The sequence below is a fragment of the Bubalus kerabau genome, chromosome 3 (assembly GCF_029407905.1).
Source record: "Bubalus kerabau isolate K-KA32 ecotype Philippines breed swamp buffalo chromosome 3, PCC_UOA_SB_1v2, whole genome shotgun sequence".
Taxonomy (NCBI): Eukaryota; Metazoa; Chordata; class Mammalia; order Artiodactyla; family Bovidae; genus Bubalus; species Bubalus kerabau.
Genome location: NC_073626.1, coordinates 147,884,088 through 147,900,649, shown reverse-complemented (window position 1 = coordinate 147,900,649; position 16,562 = coordinate 147,884,088). Strand labels below are relative to the sequence as shown.

Below are 16,562 nucleotides of genomic sequence, written 5' to 3'. Positions count from 1 at the left end.
AGATCATGACAATAGGCACTGGCCTGAGGACTGGTTAAATGAAGGTTTAAAGCCATTTGTAGTGCTCCTTCATTTCACAAAGAGAATCCATGGAGAACACGTATTTTCTTTCTGGTATAAATACCCCCTGAATCAAGAATGTTACATACATTTATGTAACAATTAAGTATATTATACAATTAGGTTACACATTTACACACCTGCACCTCCCCATCACTCCCTGCCCACTGGTAACCCATTCTTTATTTCTTTCCTGACTATCCTGAGAATATTCGTTCAACAGCCTAGTTATCTTGAGTTCTATGTCTTTTTCACTAGTTGTCCAAAGGCACACCAAAATATTTCTTCTTCATCCCTTCTATTTTCAGTCCCCTGCATCAGCCAGCAAGAGAATCGAGCATGCCCAGTTTTCCTCTAAGTGTCACTAATAAATACTCTGGCTAATTTCTTGAGTGGCAATACCACTCCCTTTAACAGATCCCTCCCTCTTCCTCCTCCCCTCCTACTCATCCCAGACACTTCAAGAAAAACGTTCCTTGTTTCTATTGGTTCCTTCCACTGCCAAAAGCATTTGAGGAAAAGGCAATAATGTAGACTAGTTTAGAGAATTTTCTTGATAAAAAAATCCCATAGGCAGAAAAGCCATCAACCTGGAGAGTGGACAGATGCCTCCTTTAGAACCTCAACAACTGCTTCCAGCTACTTCCTCATCCTTCTCTGACTGAACCTACTTTTTCTCAAGCACCACTGTTAAAATAAATGAAACATGACTTCTTATTCAATTTTATATTTTTCTGCTTTAATTATCAACATTATAATGGTATTCTTCAAAGTAATGTTTTTTTTTTTTTTCATTCTGTTTCATTACTTCTCATTTTTTGTGTTCAGACTCTAGTGTGTTACTCCAGAAGGCAAGAGGGTGTGAGTTATTTTGAGCCCATTATCTGCAGAGACTGCCCAGTCTGGGGTAGGTATGTCAACATCCCATAGCAGCAATATTTAAAAAATGATTTTCATGTGGACAGCACTTCGATTATGTAACAGGCTAAATAGGGTTGTATGACTGTCTGCCTGGCAACCTGTTGTCCAGACAGAACATCCTTTCTATGAAAAATTCATTCCAAGTTCCAGGACACTTGGTTTATACACAGACTGTAGAGACACAACTCATTTGAGATTGAGGACTGACTGCATGAGGGATGGATTATGGCTGGCTCATTCGTCCTCTCATTTAGTGATTTTGAAGTGGCAGTCAGAAATCAAGACAGTGGGACCAGGGCCCACCATCTGGGGGCCAGGACATGGTCTAAACTCAACTCACAGAAGCCACCTCACAGTGAGTTATGTGCCTGAAACTGGAGTTGTGTCTTCTTCCACCATCTTTTTCTTCTAAAAAACTCAAATGACAGTTTTTAGACTGTTCAGGTGTCTTTAACTGAAAATATTAGTGATTCTCAGTCCTATTCAAATGCTTGAAATGTGAGCCTTTTCTCATTTTAAGATACATATTTCCAAAAGTATCCAGGTATTTTATACATAAATTGCAATCAAACGGATAGGTAACTTTCAGTTTGAAATACAATCATTTAGAGCTAAACTTGACATGATAATTCCAAAGAAAGCTACTATAATTATTGCTTCATCACAAACAGAAGCTTTTTTCTAAGGAACTTTACTGTCTTATGCCTTTCTGTGATTCAAAAAACGAAGAATGGGATGACCATCTGTGGAATGGTTGAAAAATAGGAAGGTTTAAATCTTTCTTATGTGACTATCATTAGTAGATCCATTTGTGCTCAAAGTTCCATTCTTGGTGATTAATTCTTTTACTAAATCTAGCCATGTAGAGTGAGACATTTAAAGGCCCCCTTTTTTAGACACTGAAACTTATTCTTTGAATAAAATTTTAAAAATTGGCATTAGCATAGCTTTTTGGAACCAAATCCGAGATGGTGGTCACTGATGCATGTTCTCGGCTCACCTTCTGGTCATGGACCTTTAGTCTTCGCCATGAAGCAATATCAACATGCTCTCTTGTTAAAGTGTCACTACACACATGTCATCCCCATTATTACAGATGTCAAGAAAGAGACAGGAGAAACCTGTTTTATTACATCCGTGAATGATAGCAAGAGATTGGACTTTCCACGGGGCACTTTGCTTAAATGGGTGATTCAGAGATGCTGAGCCTCATACTTGAAAAAAGATCTAAATTTATTACGTTTAATGTTTAATATAAATCACCAAACCTGCATGTGTTATAAAAATGAGCTAAAATGCTGCTTAACAGACATTATTAAAGAGTCTTAAGTACAGAGCCATTTCTAATTGGTAAAAGTTCACAGATGAACACTTCTTGCAAGTACTCATTTTAAAGAAATATTTCTTCCAGGAAGAAGGCCCTTATTTCTGGGTGAGATATAATCCAGGGAGCAAATCTCTTCAGGAAAGCGTCATCTTTATGTTCACAAAAGGAATCTCAGTGGAATTTACAGTTGAAACCTTATTCCTTCTTATTTTAATATAGGACAAAATCAAGGTTAAAAAGAATGAATAACACAGTGATAAACAATCCAAGCTAGTGCGCATGCAGTAAAACTTCTGAATGTGAGGCAGTAAATATCAAGAGCCGATCAGCTATTATTAGTCTCAAAAAAATTAAAAGAATAGTGCAGAAAATTATCTGTGCTTTTATCATCTTGATTAAAGGATATAAACAGGAGTAATTTAAAATTAATCTGTGGAAGACTGTGCTGTCATTTCAATTAAAGGAAAAAGAATCATCCTTTAGCTGTTACAACTCAGCGAAGGTACCAGCTTAAACCAGGGAAGTCTGGCCTCCAAAATGGGATGGGCGCAGTAAACCAATTTTCAGCCACAAAATGTGATTTGCAAAATTGGTTTGAAGTAGTGCTGGCTGGATACCACCTCTGCTGGGGAGTGAAATTAAAACTGTCATCCATTCACACCAAGTCCCCAACAGACTGGCGGCCTCTGGCATGTGCTGGTTCATAACCACAGCTGCCTTCCCTCTTGGCACAAAGATATCCTTTGGGGACCCTGTTCTTCAGCTCGTTTATTAGAATTCTCAAACCCATCATGGAAAGGTACCACTGGGTCACAAGGAAAAGCGTGTCACCAAGCAGGAGGACAAGAGAGGCCAGGAAAAACTGACTAAGCCACAGTGACTTTTTTTGCTCCCTTATATAGATTACTCGGATTTTTCTGATTCCTTGACTTTGACATTTTTCTCTGCTGCCACATGCCCCTATCTGCCCCTCTCCCCATGCCAGACACATTTTTTCCCAAAAAATGTAGATTCTGAACAACTAGATATAAGAAATAATGTCTCTCTTTTCTGTTTTGAAAAGAGAATTCAGGGCCCTTAAAAATAAACAACTGGAATATTGGAGTGCTAGAAAGAGAAGTATTTTCTTACAGCTGAGGTTTGGTGGAAATATTTGCATTTTTATATTTTACTGCTTTATTCATTATGTTACTTTTACAGTGGATAAACTTTATTATAACGTGTGTGTATTAGTTGCTCAGTCGTGTCTGACTCTTTGCAACCCCATGGGGTGTAGCCTGCCAGGCTCCTCTGTCCATGGGATTCTCCGGGCAAGAATACTGGAGTGGGTTGCCATTTCCTTCTCCATGGAAACTTCTTAACCTAGGGATATAGCTCATTATGATCAATTTTAAAATATAAATATTTACCAAATGCCTACTATCTAGCTGGGTACTGCAGAAGAGACAGGAAAGTTTAAGACATATGTTTACCTTCAAAATTTTCACACTTTCTAGTTGGTAGATAAGATAAAAGTGTGTTTAAAAAAAGATAATTTGACAGGCTATGTCAATGCATAAATTCATGCAAGAATGACATAGATTTGTAACTTACTACAGAGTTAAATCACATAATTGTTACATAACAGTAAAATCTGGATGATAATGAGGTCAGCTTGAAAGGTGGACGTTGGGCCACTTTATTTGACAACATTGTGTCAATACTGTTTTCCTCATTTTATCATCCTTATGATTCTGGTCTACATTATTCAACACATCTTGTAAAGGTATATACTTTATGTTTTACAGTAGCGACATCTGCTTAAGTACTTCGTCAGTAATTTCAGTGTAGCTTCCATATAGGTGCCACAGTGATGGTAAAGGTTATAGATGTACCTTTCCTAACTTCTTAAATGTCACAAATGCATGCAAGAGAATGAATGGTCTTGCTTCTGGGGGAGGATCTTCTACTTGGAAGGCACACGGTTAAAGAGTTGACAAGGAGTTTAAACACTTGCTTTGAATGACATGATGCTAATGAAACTTTACCTAACATAGTATTATTTGGCATTTGTCTACAGTCAATTGACTTATGGAAGTTTATCTGGTCTAATGCACTGAGAACACCTGTCAAGATAAGGTAAGAAAAGGGAGAGGAAGAGAGTCTGCAGGAAACCGACTTCTAGGGTGGTTACTGGGCCTCACTGGTGGAAGAGCAGTTGCTCTATGGTTAATAGATGTAGGGCTTTTGTTAGTAGCCCTGGTGAGAAACTATCTAGAACTTACTAAAGGGTGGATGGTCATCGATGCAGAGAACAATTCAGTGAAGTGGCTCCTGCAAAGGCTTGGTATCTGTCTAGGGCCTGGGCCGCTTCTTATCAGCATTACTCTTATCGATGTTCAGACGTAAATGTCAAAGAACACCCCACAAAATAAAGAATATCTTTCTTTGGAAAGTAATAGCTGCTTCTGAACCAACCCACAAAGCAGGTCAAGAACCCAGAAGGTTACCCAGGTACCTTCAAAAGCCACTGTATTAAACCATGTCAAGAATAAAGAGACTTGAGACACTGTAAATATATGAATGAAGGGAATGGCAACCCACTCCAGTACTCCTGCCTGGAAAATCATCCCATGGACAGAGAAGCCTGGTAGGCTACAGTCCTTGGGGTTGCAAAAAGTCAGACACAACTGAGTGACTTCACTCACTCACTCAAACATATGAAAGGATCCTATTAAAATAGTTATTTCCATATGGTTTTTTGATCTCATGGAAACAAAATTCTTTGCAAACATTATTTATCTTTAAGCTATCTTTGTGAAATATTTAAATACCTGTTATCCGCTTTACTTTTATTCTCCTTAGGTTTTTGTTTTGTTTTTTTGTTGTGTAATTTGGCCAGGATGGGATTTAAATATAAAATCCATGTAGATTTGTTTTCTCCTTAAAAAATTCACCTATCACCCACTGTACGTCAAATCCTTTGAATTAGCACCTATTTATTATCTTTTCCCATTTCCCTGGCACATTTTAAACCTAAAACTCAGAAAAAGCATTTTCTCCAAACATTTGCTTTTTTGGCTCCAATGGATACTCTTTCTGTTTGGTTGGTTTTTGAAACAGCAAACAGGATACTCAAAAATGTATCCTGATGTGGAACATGCTTTGCTCTTACCAGAGCCAAAGAATAGTTAACGAGGCAGCCAGTGACTTTCCCCCCTCTCTCTTAAAGTTACTTTTGAGATGGGCCATTGACAGAGACAGATGAAGCCCCAGGCTCTATTTTCAAGTCTGTAAATGCTACCTTTGGGAGGGCATCTCTTGTTAACTCCTCAGTGGTTCTGTCACCTTAGAACTCCCACAGGTCTCAGGGCCCTCTCCTTACCAACACAGAAAAGAACAAAATATTATCCTATACATTTTATCCCAGGAATTCCCATTTTTAAACTCATTACTGTAACTCTGAGGAGAAAGACTTCGCCTCCTGTTTCAGGCAATCTGTTAGAATGATGTGACATTTGTGCCCCCAGTTAGGGCACAAAGTCAACGAGTCTTTACTGATTCTGGCATTTGTTAGGAGATGGGCGGGGGGTGAGGGGGCAGTATTTACTACCAGGAATGATTAGAAGGTCTCTCTGAGAAGAACAGAGTTCACAAATGAGAACTGTTGGTATAGGTATTTTTGGAATTATTCTAGAAGAGCAACTATCTACGATAGTTTGAATGTGTGAATAACAGTGTAAAACAAGATGCACATGGAATAGTGACGGGGGTAGTTCTTGCCCGTCTCCCTGGGAACCCTCCCCCTGGGAACCATCATACAACTGGCACCAGAATGACACCTGGACTGACCACAAAAACACACTGAGTGACATGTTTAGTCCTGTACGCAGCCCTCCTCTGCTAAGTCCTCTGTAGGCCATCCATGAACTCTCCACCCTCTTAATTTGATGCTTTTCACATTCCTAAAGAATGAGGTTCTCATCATGAAGTTGCCACAAGAGTTATTGGTTTTAGTAAGCTTTGATGTCAATTTTTCTTTCTAAAGACAATTTTTGCTGCACATGGTATAACACTGTAACTGTGGTTTCTGAAATTCTGAAATAATAAGTGTTTTATCTTTAAGGACCTTTTTTGCTATTCTGTGGTGAAGTTGTCAACACCTTTTAATACATAAGAATTTCCCCTTCCCTCCCATATATAATTTCTTCCATATTTTCAGATACTTACATCATCTAAGCCAATTTGTTGGCACGTTTCACCCATACCATAGAGAGAAACCACGGTATAGATTTTAAGTGCTGACAGAGAAAGAACTGTTAATTTGCCTAGTCTGCAACCTGTACAGTTTTCGACTTCTCATATAGAACATAAATTTTCCCAATATTCATATTGATGCTTTATTAACTACTGATGTGCTGGGTTAAAAGAGAGGTGGGTTTTCTAAAGATGATTATTTCCTATTTGTACTTTCCTAGCACTTGCATTCTGCTCATGGTGAGCAATGACATAGCTTTAGTGCGGACACGTCTGCAACTTAGAAATCCCTTCCTCTGGCAGAAAAACCAAAGCAAAACACTGCTCAAGGATTCTGTTTAAGCTTGAGGCATTCTGCAGCTTTGTACATCAGTTTCCTTTCCCTATGTACTTTTCAAATCTCATTGTGTGGTTCACCAGGGATGACTTCTAGTTGTCTATGTGGCATCTCGTCCTCCTCCTCAGAACCAGAACTGTCACCACACTGCCTTCCCACCAGACCTTGCCCCCCATCCTCTATCATCTACCAAGGATAATGGCACCTCCGCCCACCCAGCTGGCCAAGGCCTGGACTCGAGAGCTACCTTGGTTACCACTCTCTCCCTCAGTGACCACGTCTAATCAGCCATCAAGTCACATCAGTTCGTCTTCTTAAAAGCACAGGCTTTTCTTTTCTTCCTGGCATTCCCCACTGTTACAGCCTCACTTTAGGCCCTCAGCATTTCTTATAAAGATTTTATCAACAGCTTCCCTTGGTCTTTTCTTATCCTGATGCTGGGAAAAATTGAAGGTGGGAGGAGAAGGGGACGACAGAGGATGAGACGGTTGGATGGTATCACTGACTCAATAGACATGGGTTTAAGTAGACTCCGGGAGTTGGTGATGGACAGTGAGGCCTGGCGTGCTGCAGTCCATGGGTTTGCAAAGAGTCAGACATGACTGAGCAGCTGAACTGAACTGAACTGATTCTAGTCTTGTCCCTCCAATTTATTCTCCATGAAATTGCCAAGGAGCCTTTTCTACAATGCAAATCTGATTAAACCAACCTCTTGTTTAAAAGGCTTCAATAGCCTGAGGGTTTCTGAGTAAAATCAAACTTCTTCACCTGTTGTACAAGAGGCTACATATCTTGCGACTTCCTCAATTCAAATTCAATGTATGCAAATAAAATTCTAGCACTTTACATACTCTAGTGCTATCTATCTACCAGTCTCTTTCCCACTCCCTACCCAAGCCACCAGAGACTAGACAGTAAAGCCTTGGAGACAAGGGCTTTACTGTGTTTCATTGAAGACCATTCCCTCAGTGCCCAGTTCAGCGCCAGCTACACAGCACTGTCCAACCAAAAGCTCACTGGATGAGTGGATGAAGGAATAAATCAATGAAGTGTCAACACTTTCCACCACCATGATCTCTTCCAAGTGTGCTAAGTCACTTCAGTCGTGTCCAACTCTTTGCAATTCTATGGACTGTAGTCTGCCAGGCTCCTCTGTCCATGGATCCTCCGGGAAAGAGTGGGTTGCCATTTCCTTTTCCAGGGGATCTTCCCGACTCAGGGATCAAACCTGTGTCTCTTACATCTCCTGTATTGGCAGGTGAGTTCTTTACCACTAGTGCCACCTGGGAAACCCTCTTCCAAGTGTAGAATGCTAGATTAAAGTCCCTCAACAACTCAACATCCCCAATTTCCTATGCTTATCTCAGCTGTCATGTTAACACAAATCATAGGCTGACTTTCTTCATTGGATTCCATCTTGCCTCCATCTTTTCTTTACTCAGCCTCAGCCAGATTCCCTACAACTTTTCCTCCTACGCATAAAGTGCACTAAATGAAACTCTAATCTTCTTAAAGAGTTAATGTGCCTCCCTAAATGACTAATTTACTACTAGAGAGTGACTTAGGCACTGGGGAGAATCTGGCTCATTATTTAATAGCCAATAAGGCCAGCTGTTTCATTTCAAGAAATTAATGGTCTTTAAAACCTTTCCATATTGTACCAACTGCTCTTCTCGATGGAAAGCCAAGTGACTTTTATTAGTAAGGTTGATAAAATCCAAACCCTGTTAGTTCTGCTCTAGCTTTCTTCATAATACCAACAGAGTCTTCTGGGACATCTGGTTATTTTTGCTTTACTCACCCTGTTGATTCTTTGAGAGATTTTCTTTGCTGGATTTTCTTTGGTTGCTTCCTTAGAGACCACAAAAGGTGGTCCAACAGCTGCACTCCCTGGCCTGATGGCTTGACCCCCAGCCTTCTTGACTTCTCAAGGAATGCCTTTCAACATTAAGCCTAATTTGGCTGAGACAGTGAGCAGCTTGTTACTTTCAGGTTAGCTCATTCCATTTTTAGCCACCTGAAATTACTCAATTTGAAAAAAAAAAAATTACATTCAGAGGATGTTTTATGTAACCATCTTTCTCTTACTAATATCCTACCATTATGCAAAAAGGTTAAGGAAAGGCTAGATGAGGCCACAAATCCATATTATGAGACAAAGATACAGCAGGCCTTAAATTTTTAGCCCTTGATCAGTATTTTATTTGAGGACATTCAACTTTTAAGAATAAGAATGAATAGAACACATTTGCCATATGCCAGCAACTAATGCCTCTATTCTTTTCAAATATAAACTTTTGCCAGTGGCATATGAAAAATGATATCACAATATCCTGCGTACATTAAATAGATTATTTATCTAAATTATATACAGCAGGGGTTGCTATGGTTTAATGTTAATATTTTACTTTCTTTGGTTTTCCTGAAGTTTTATGCAGCTATAATTTATAGCGGGATCTACGCAGTACTTTTTGTTCCAAAGAAGATTGCTGTCTGCTCATTCCCATGAGTCGCTTCCACTCCCTCTCTATTTTCTGGGGATAAGAACAGAATGTTATTTTTCAAAAGCTGGAAGATAGTAGAATGTGTAAATCCTTTTTAGGAAGAACTGGTGAGCACATAAATGTGGCCTTGGAAACTTAAGCAGGTTCTGTATTTCATGTTGCTGGTGAGTGTGAGCAGGGAGGGGAATGGGGACACAGAGCCAAGAGTTCAATGCCATTCAACCTGCTTTCTGGAATTTATATGCTGGGAAGATTTTGTTCTTGCTAAAAAAAAAGCAGACAAAAAACGCAGGGTCCAAAACAGAGATGTCTATACACATTGTACTGTGTGAGGCTTATTGGTAGACCAAAATAAGTCTTTTTGCTTGTTTTGTTTCTGCTGAAACTACCATATCCACTCTAATATTGAGGGCACCTTTCAACACAGTAAGCTAGTATTTGAGTTTTTTTTTTTTCATAAAATTTACAAATGAAGTATTCTCTCTGAAGGCATTAGTTAACATTTCATTGAAAGAAAAATGATAGCCAATGGAACCACAATATGAGGATTTTCTTTAAGATGAGTTTACAATAAATTCCTCAAACTTAGTGAGTCTTAAGCTTACTACATCACAGAACTCTCCTGCTTACCCCTTCCCTCAGAAATATGTACAGAATATCATTCATAAAAAGCATGACATGTAATCTTAGGGAGTTTGAAGATCCCCTGAAGCCCAGTGGTAGGCAGCTTCGATATGTCAGATCAGGACCCCAGATGAAGAACCCCTCCTCTCACAGTTCCTTTGGGGTCAGCCAGGTTGACACACATACTGTCTCAACACAAGTCTCCTTCCAGTAAAACTGTCAAAGAAATTAAATGAGAAACTTCCAATAATATCAATGCTGCCTTTGAGGAGTGCACATAGAGTTCTTATCAAGCAGATCTGAGGACCACATAGAGTGGTCTGCATCTGAGGACCTGCATCTGAGGACCTGCATCTGAGGGATGCAGGTTCCAGGAGGGTCCTACACCTGCCCATTCTGCAGAGGGTCATGGAGGCTGCAAGAGGGTCAGCAGAGGAGAACACATTTTCCAAGAGGAAGTGCACCTTAAGAAAGAAGTCTATTTAGGTGATCCCGACTACCCCCACGACACTGAAGACCTGGTGTTGTACCACGTTAAAAGGGTCTTGGTCAGAATATGCTTCAGGACACATGTCCTGACACAGGGCCGAACTGCAGTGAAAGAAAGATATAAACTGACTGACAATGCATGCCGATAAAATGCACAGATATCTTTCTTAGCATGGGTGTCTAGACTGCCATGTATTTTTTTATGATAATAACAACATCATGGTTGAAATTACTTGAAACTATGTTGTGAAAGTACATTACTGCTTAAAATGACACACATTCAAAACTTTCATTCAGTAAAATAAATAAATTAAAAAATAAATCACAAAGAACTGGAAGAAAATACGGGCTAATGTCTGTGTAGTCAAAGCTATGGTTTTTCCAGTAGTCATGTATGGATGTGAGAGTGGGACCATAAAGAAGGCTGAGTGCCAAAGAATTGATGCTTTCAAACTGGTGCTGGAGAAGACTCTTGAGAACCCCCTGGACTGCAAGGAGATCAAACCAGTCAACCCTAAAGGAAATCAACCCTGGGTATTCATTGGAAGAACTGGTGCTGAAGCTGAAGCTTCAGTACTTGGCCACCCAATGAGAAGAGCTGACTCATTGGAAAAGACCCTGATGCTGAGAAAGATTGAAGGCAGGAGGAGAAGGGGACAAAAGAGGATGAGACGGTTGGACGGCATCACCAACACAATGGACATGAGTTTGAGGAAACTTTGTGAAATAATGAAGGACAGGGAACCCTGGTAGCAACTCTGGGAGACAGTGAAGGACAGGGAAGCCTGGCATGCTGCAGTCCATGGGGTTGCAAAGAGTTGGACATGACTGAGTGACTGAACAAATAGTATTTATCTGATCTGATGATGGGAGACAATTTTTTACATACAAAAGCAAAGAATAAATCATCAACCACAGACTGAAGTTTTAACTTATAAAATTATAAATTCCTATTTACTATAAATATAAGGTGAAAGTGAAGTTGCTCAGTCGTGTCCAACTCTTTGCAACCCCATGGACTGTAGCCTACCAGGCTCCTCTGTCCATGGGATTTTCCAGGCAATAGTCCTGGAGTGGATTGCCATTTTCTTCTCCAGATAAATATAAAGTTAAATTTAAATAATGTTCAGTTCAGTTCAGTCACATAGTTGTGTCTGACTCTTTGCAATCCCATGGACTGCAACATGCCAGGCCTCCCTGTTTATTACCAACTCCTGGAGCTTACTCAAACTCATGTCCATTGAGTTGGTGATGCCATCCAACCACCTCATCCTCTGTGGTCCCCTTCTCCTCCTGTCTTCAATCTTTCCCAGCAGGGTCTTTTCCAATGAGTCAGTTCTTCACATCAGGTGGCCAAAGTATTGGAGTTTCAGCTTCAGCATCAGTTTTTCCAATGAATATTCAGGACTGAATTCCTTTAGGATGGACTGGTTGGATCTCCTTGCAGTCCAAGGGACTCTTAAGAGTCTCCTCCAACACCACAGTTCAAAAGCATCAATCCTTCAGTGCTCAGTTTTCTTTATAGTCCAACTCTCACATCCATACATAACACTAAATAATTTTAACATGTTTTAAAAATAATTTTAACATTAAATTTTAAACATTTAAATATTTAATTATTTAAAATTAAATAATTTTAACATAACATTAAATAATGCTAACATGAGACAAAGTGTTAATGTCCTTAATATATGAAGAGTTCTAGTAGATCAAGAAGAAAAAGATAAACCTAGATAGAAATGATAGTAAGCAGATAAGCTACCACAGACTTTAAAAATATGCAAATTTAAATAAACATATGAGAAAAATTCAACTTCCCTAAGAGCAAGGCAATAACAAATTAAAACAGATGGTGATCATAATTCTTATTTTTGAATCTCTTAAATTGACACAGTTTAGAAAATATTTTGTATTTAGTTTTGGTGAGGGTGTAAGCTTATACAACCTATTCATAGGTCAGTCTGGAAGTATACATCAGGAACTTTAAAAATATTCACCCTTTGACCTAGTAATACATGCCAGGAATTTATCCTGAAGCCTGCTTAACTTATATATATTTTATTCTCAGGAAGATGAACCTAAGCATCTTAATTGAACTGGATGTAACTGATCAGTTTTGTAGGCTTCACAACATAACACTGGTATCTTACCATAAAGTCTAAGGCTAAGATAAGACCGTGGCGCTCAAAGGAATGTCATAACTAGGGCTATATGACTCATCCCTGCATTTGGCTAAGGTCCTGCTATTCTTAACTGGAGCAAAGGTGGTGTGTTGAAATCCATGCAGAACTTGACCTGGTGTGTGTTTATAGCCATGATCATTAGTAAAGTCACTGCAGACACTCAAACATTCATTAAAAAGCATCTTTGATTTAGGCACCGTACTACCAAATTTCCATTTTCCTGAGGCTTTCCATAATCCTGGGGGTATTCCTAGAGGTGCCGCTGTATTTTAGTGATGTTCTGAGCATGGGCTCGACAGAAAATGAACTTGTCAAAGACTTTACATCATTTTGATGAATTGCATATTTGAGTGAAGAGAAACCAGAAATGCATTCTTCTGGGGTTATGCTCTTGGGCTGCCCTGCCGATGCTATCGTTATTCATTGTATTCCACATGAGATGCAACTAATTCACAGAACACTTCCTCCAAAAATAAAATGAAGGCATCAAGACAGTCTAGGGCTACTTATTGATTACATAATTTTTCTCTCATGAAAGGCAACCAGGACTGATCTGCTCTGACTCTGGAGACTGGACATGAGCTGGAGCTGGGCTGCTGGGACCCACCCAGAGCTCCTTAGCACTGAGGGGCCATTGCAGGACTTTCTATAAGGAACTGTGCTTCGAGGCTTACAGCGTCCTCTTACCAGGGCCTGGGACCTGCTGGGGAATTGGTTTCTTTAGCAGCAACCCTCAGCCAATGACAAACAGGACTTGAAAGATAAATACCGCAGCATCCTTGCCTCTCACAAGGTCAGGACAAGGTGTGAGTGCATTTGTACTGTTTCCAGTGGTCCTAGAAGAACTGATTTCTGTCTGCTGCCCCCAGCAGGACCCTGCTTATTAAGCTGGTATGCTATACTTGGTAACAGCTTTCTTCCCTTCCCCACTCCCTTTCCAGGGCTTCATGGGGTTGCTTCACACATAAAATTACTCGCTCCAAAATCTTTGTCTCTGGGTCTTCAAACCCAGTCTAAGGCTCCAGAATGAGCACATTTTTTACTTTTGAGTCTGTACTAGGATGAGAACTTCCACCGTCCCTTGTTACTGCTGCTGTTGCTACTCAGACAACAGTATGAAGAACTTCCTATTTTTTTTTCAGATCTACAAATTATTCATGTTTTGCCCCATTTACCTTGTCATTTTTCCTGTTTTCTTTCATTCTGTTCCCTTCCCCATCCATCCCCTCTCATGGTCTCCCCATGTATGTACACATAACATATATACATGCTATTATACATATCTATGAAGAAGCAAATGGCAACCCACTCCAGCGTTCTTCCCTGGAGAATCCCGTGGACAGAGGAGCTTGGCGGGCTGCAGTCCTTGGGGTCACAAAAAGTCGGACATGACTGAGCAACTAAGCACATATGTATCTACATATTATTATTTCCTGAACCATCTGAGAGTGAACTGGAGACTTGTGCCTTTTCACCCATAGGTGTTTCAGTCATATTTCTGAAGAACAAGGGTATTCTATTTTATAAGCACAGCACAGTTACCAAAATGATTTCCACTGTTCCTTCTTCCCTTCATGCTTATGCTTTTCGGGGTCAGAGCTATGCTTAGCCACAGAATGCCAGATGGCATTAAGTCACCAATTCTTCCCACTTGAGAACAATATCATTTCCAGAATTAACTTACACAGACAGTGATAGATAAGCCTCTACGGTTCACAGAAGCAGTGAAGACAAGTCACCACCATGGAGCCCAGGCCCTAGCAATCTGTCCTGCCCCACTTCTTCTGTTTGTACTTTATAAGTAGAAGACTCTGTGCTTCATTACAACATCACTGCTGATATGCTCTGGGGTTCTCTGTTCAATGTCGATGAACACATGTTGGTCTGGCATCCTGGTTGAGTCACTGTAGTTCCCATTTGTGCTAAGCCATCTCTACGTATCAGGGTCTCCTGCTGGAAGTCTGAAAGGCACCTCAGATCCAGCATATCCCAGCTTATATTCATGATCTTCCCCTCAAACGAGTCCTCTCCTAGCCTTTCCCCTCTGGGGGAAGGGTACCACCACCCACCCTATTTTGTGTGGATTCACTTTGACACCGGGCTTTACTCCCTCCACCCACACCTCTGTGTGCAACCCATCATTAGGTGCTGTCAGTTCTTCCCACCATTTTCTCCCATCTCCACCAGCATCACCACCACCATCTCTTGCCTCAACTACATAACAAAGACCTTTGACCTGGTTTGCCTTTGCTCCAGCCTCTCCTTAATCTCTTCTCTACAGATTTGAAATGCAAGTTTGATCACATCATTCTCCTGCTAAAACTCACAAATGGTTTCCCATCAGTATTTGAATAAATCTGAATATTCTTAACCATGGGTCTGACTTCTACTTTCTTCTCCTGCAGTCTTTGTTCCAGCCAAGCTGCCCTCTTTCAGTCTCTCTGTTCACCACGTTCCCTCCTACCAAGGTCTCTGCACATGTTGTTCATCTGTCTGGAATATTTCTTATTTCTTCTGTCTAATTTCTTCAGATCACAGCTCCAAGCTCCCTCCCTCCCTTGATTTGGCCCAATTTCTCATTATATTTTCTTGAATGACTTGTCTCTCCTTTTTCTTAATGGGCAGAGTTACAATTTTATGATTTCTCTGTGATTGTACAATTACCCCTCCAGTGGATTACAAGCTCTGTGGTCCAGGGCCTTGTCCTTCAATGCTTATATTCAATGCCTACAGAGTATATTGAACTTGGTAGCCAGTAAATAGCTGTTGAATGAAGGAATAAAGAAGGGCAGACAACTTTCTTAGCTCATCTGTTTAGGCTAATACAGTTGCACAGCTAGCTCTGAACAATTCATAACTGATCTCTGTTTTTTAAAAAAGAGATATGAAAATAAAAGAGTCACCAGTAAAAGGATAAATTAAGGAATTTAAATTGTTGACAAGGTGGAAATTTAAGTGACTCGGCTATAACCAACCCACAGAAGGCAGTCATCACGTTATCTTGGCCGTGTTACATGTAGCACATCCGGAAATTACTCATATAAAACATGGGCTTGAAGCTCCGTCTTATATATGGACCTGATTTTGAGGCTGGAAAGAACTGTGAAAGGGTGTTGCACAGTCAAGACCATGTAGCTTAAATTGTCAAAGGCACCAACATATCAGTGGAAAGTGACCAACCATAAACTCCAATCCCGATTTTATAAGCCTATTTCCAGAAGAAAAACCTCACTGTGGCAAACTCCTTCTCAAAATAGCTCAGCATGCTTATTTTCCATCTTAAACCTCTGCTGTGACAGTTACAGCTCTTTCCAGCACCTTCCAAAACCTTGCAAAACCCAGGCTGTCAGAAACTCTCATTTCTGGAAATGGGTCTGTGTTTGCCTCAGATACATGCAAGCAATTAGTGGGCAGAAACATTATCTGAGCAGTCACCACCCTGTCTTCATTTCCAAGCAATGGTCAAGTTTAAAGGCTCTTAATGATGCCCTAGAACATATTGTTGGTGGCAAGTAGCCAATGAGAATTGCCAGGTTCCCACCTATTTAACATGCGATTCCATCTTCAACCATAAGCGTCAGTTTTGCTGACTGTTGAGTTGTACAACCTTCTATTGGGATGAGCCCCAACCACTTCAATCTAGGCTTAATTAAAGACTTGGAATATAAGCAAGAACACATACTGGATGCTTCTCTTTTTGTACCAGCCCTTCCCAATTTGTACCACAAATGTTTGCCTTTGCTAGAAATAATGGAGCTGGACCAAGGTGCTTCCTGGCATAGTGACTGAGGTCATGGGGCCCGTGTCACATAAAATCCAGGGCACAGATGGGCTCGCATGGCACCTCCACAGTAATCGACTGCCAACGCTTTCTTCTCTGG

General features: G+C 40.3%; 1 protein-coding gene across 11 annotated transcripts in view; it reads right to left on the bottom strand.

The window, feature by feature from the left end:
• Window positions 1–16,562, bottom strand: part of PARD3B (par-3 family cell polarity regulator beta) — a 1,164,360-nt gene that overhangs the window by 50,579 nt on the left and 1,097,219 nt on the right. Inside the window, exon 24 of one of the 11 annotated variants that reach the window (XM_055573207.1) lies at window positions 10,159–10,225. The exons of the other annotated variants lie outside the window; for them this stretch is intronic. Coding sequence (XP_055429182.1) covers window positions 10,174–10,225 — 52 coding nt within the window. The 3' untranslated portion in view covers window positions 10,159–10,173. Of the gene's footprint in view, window positions 1–10,158; window positions 10,226–16,562 lie in introns of those variants that run through there. 11 annotated transcript variants of the gene reach the window in all.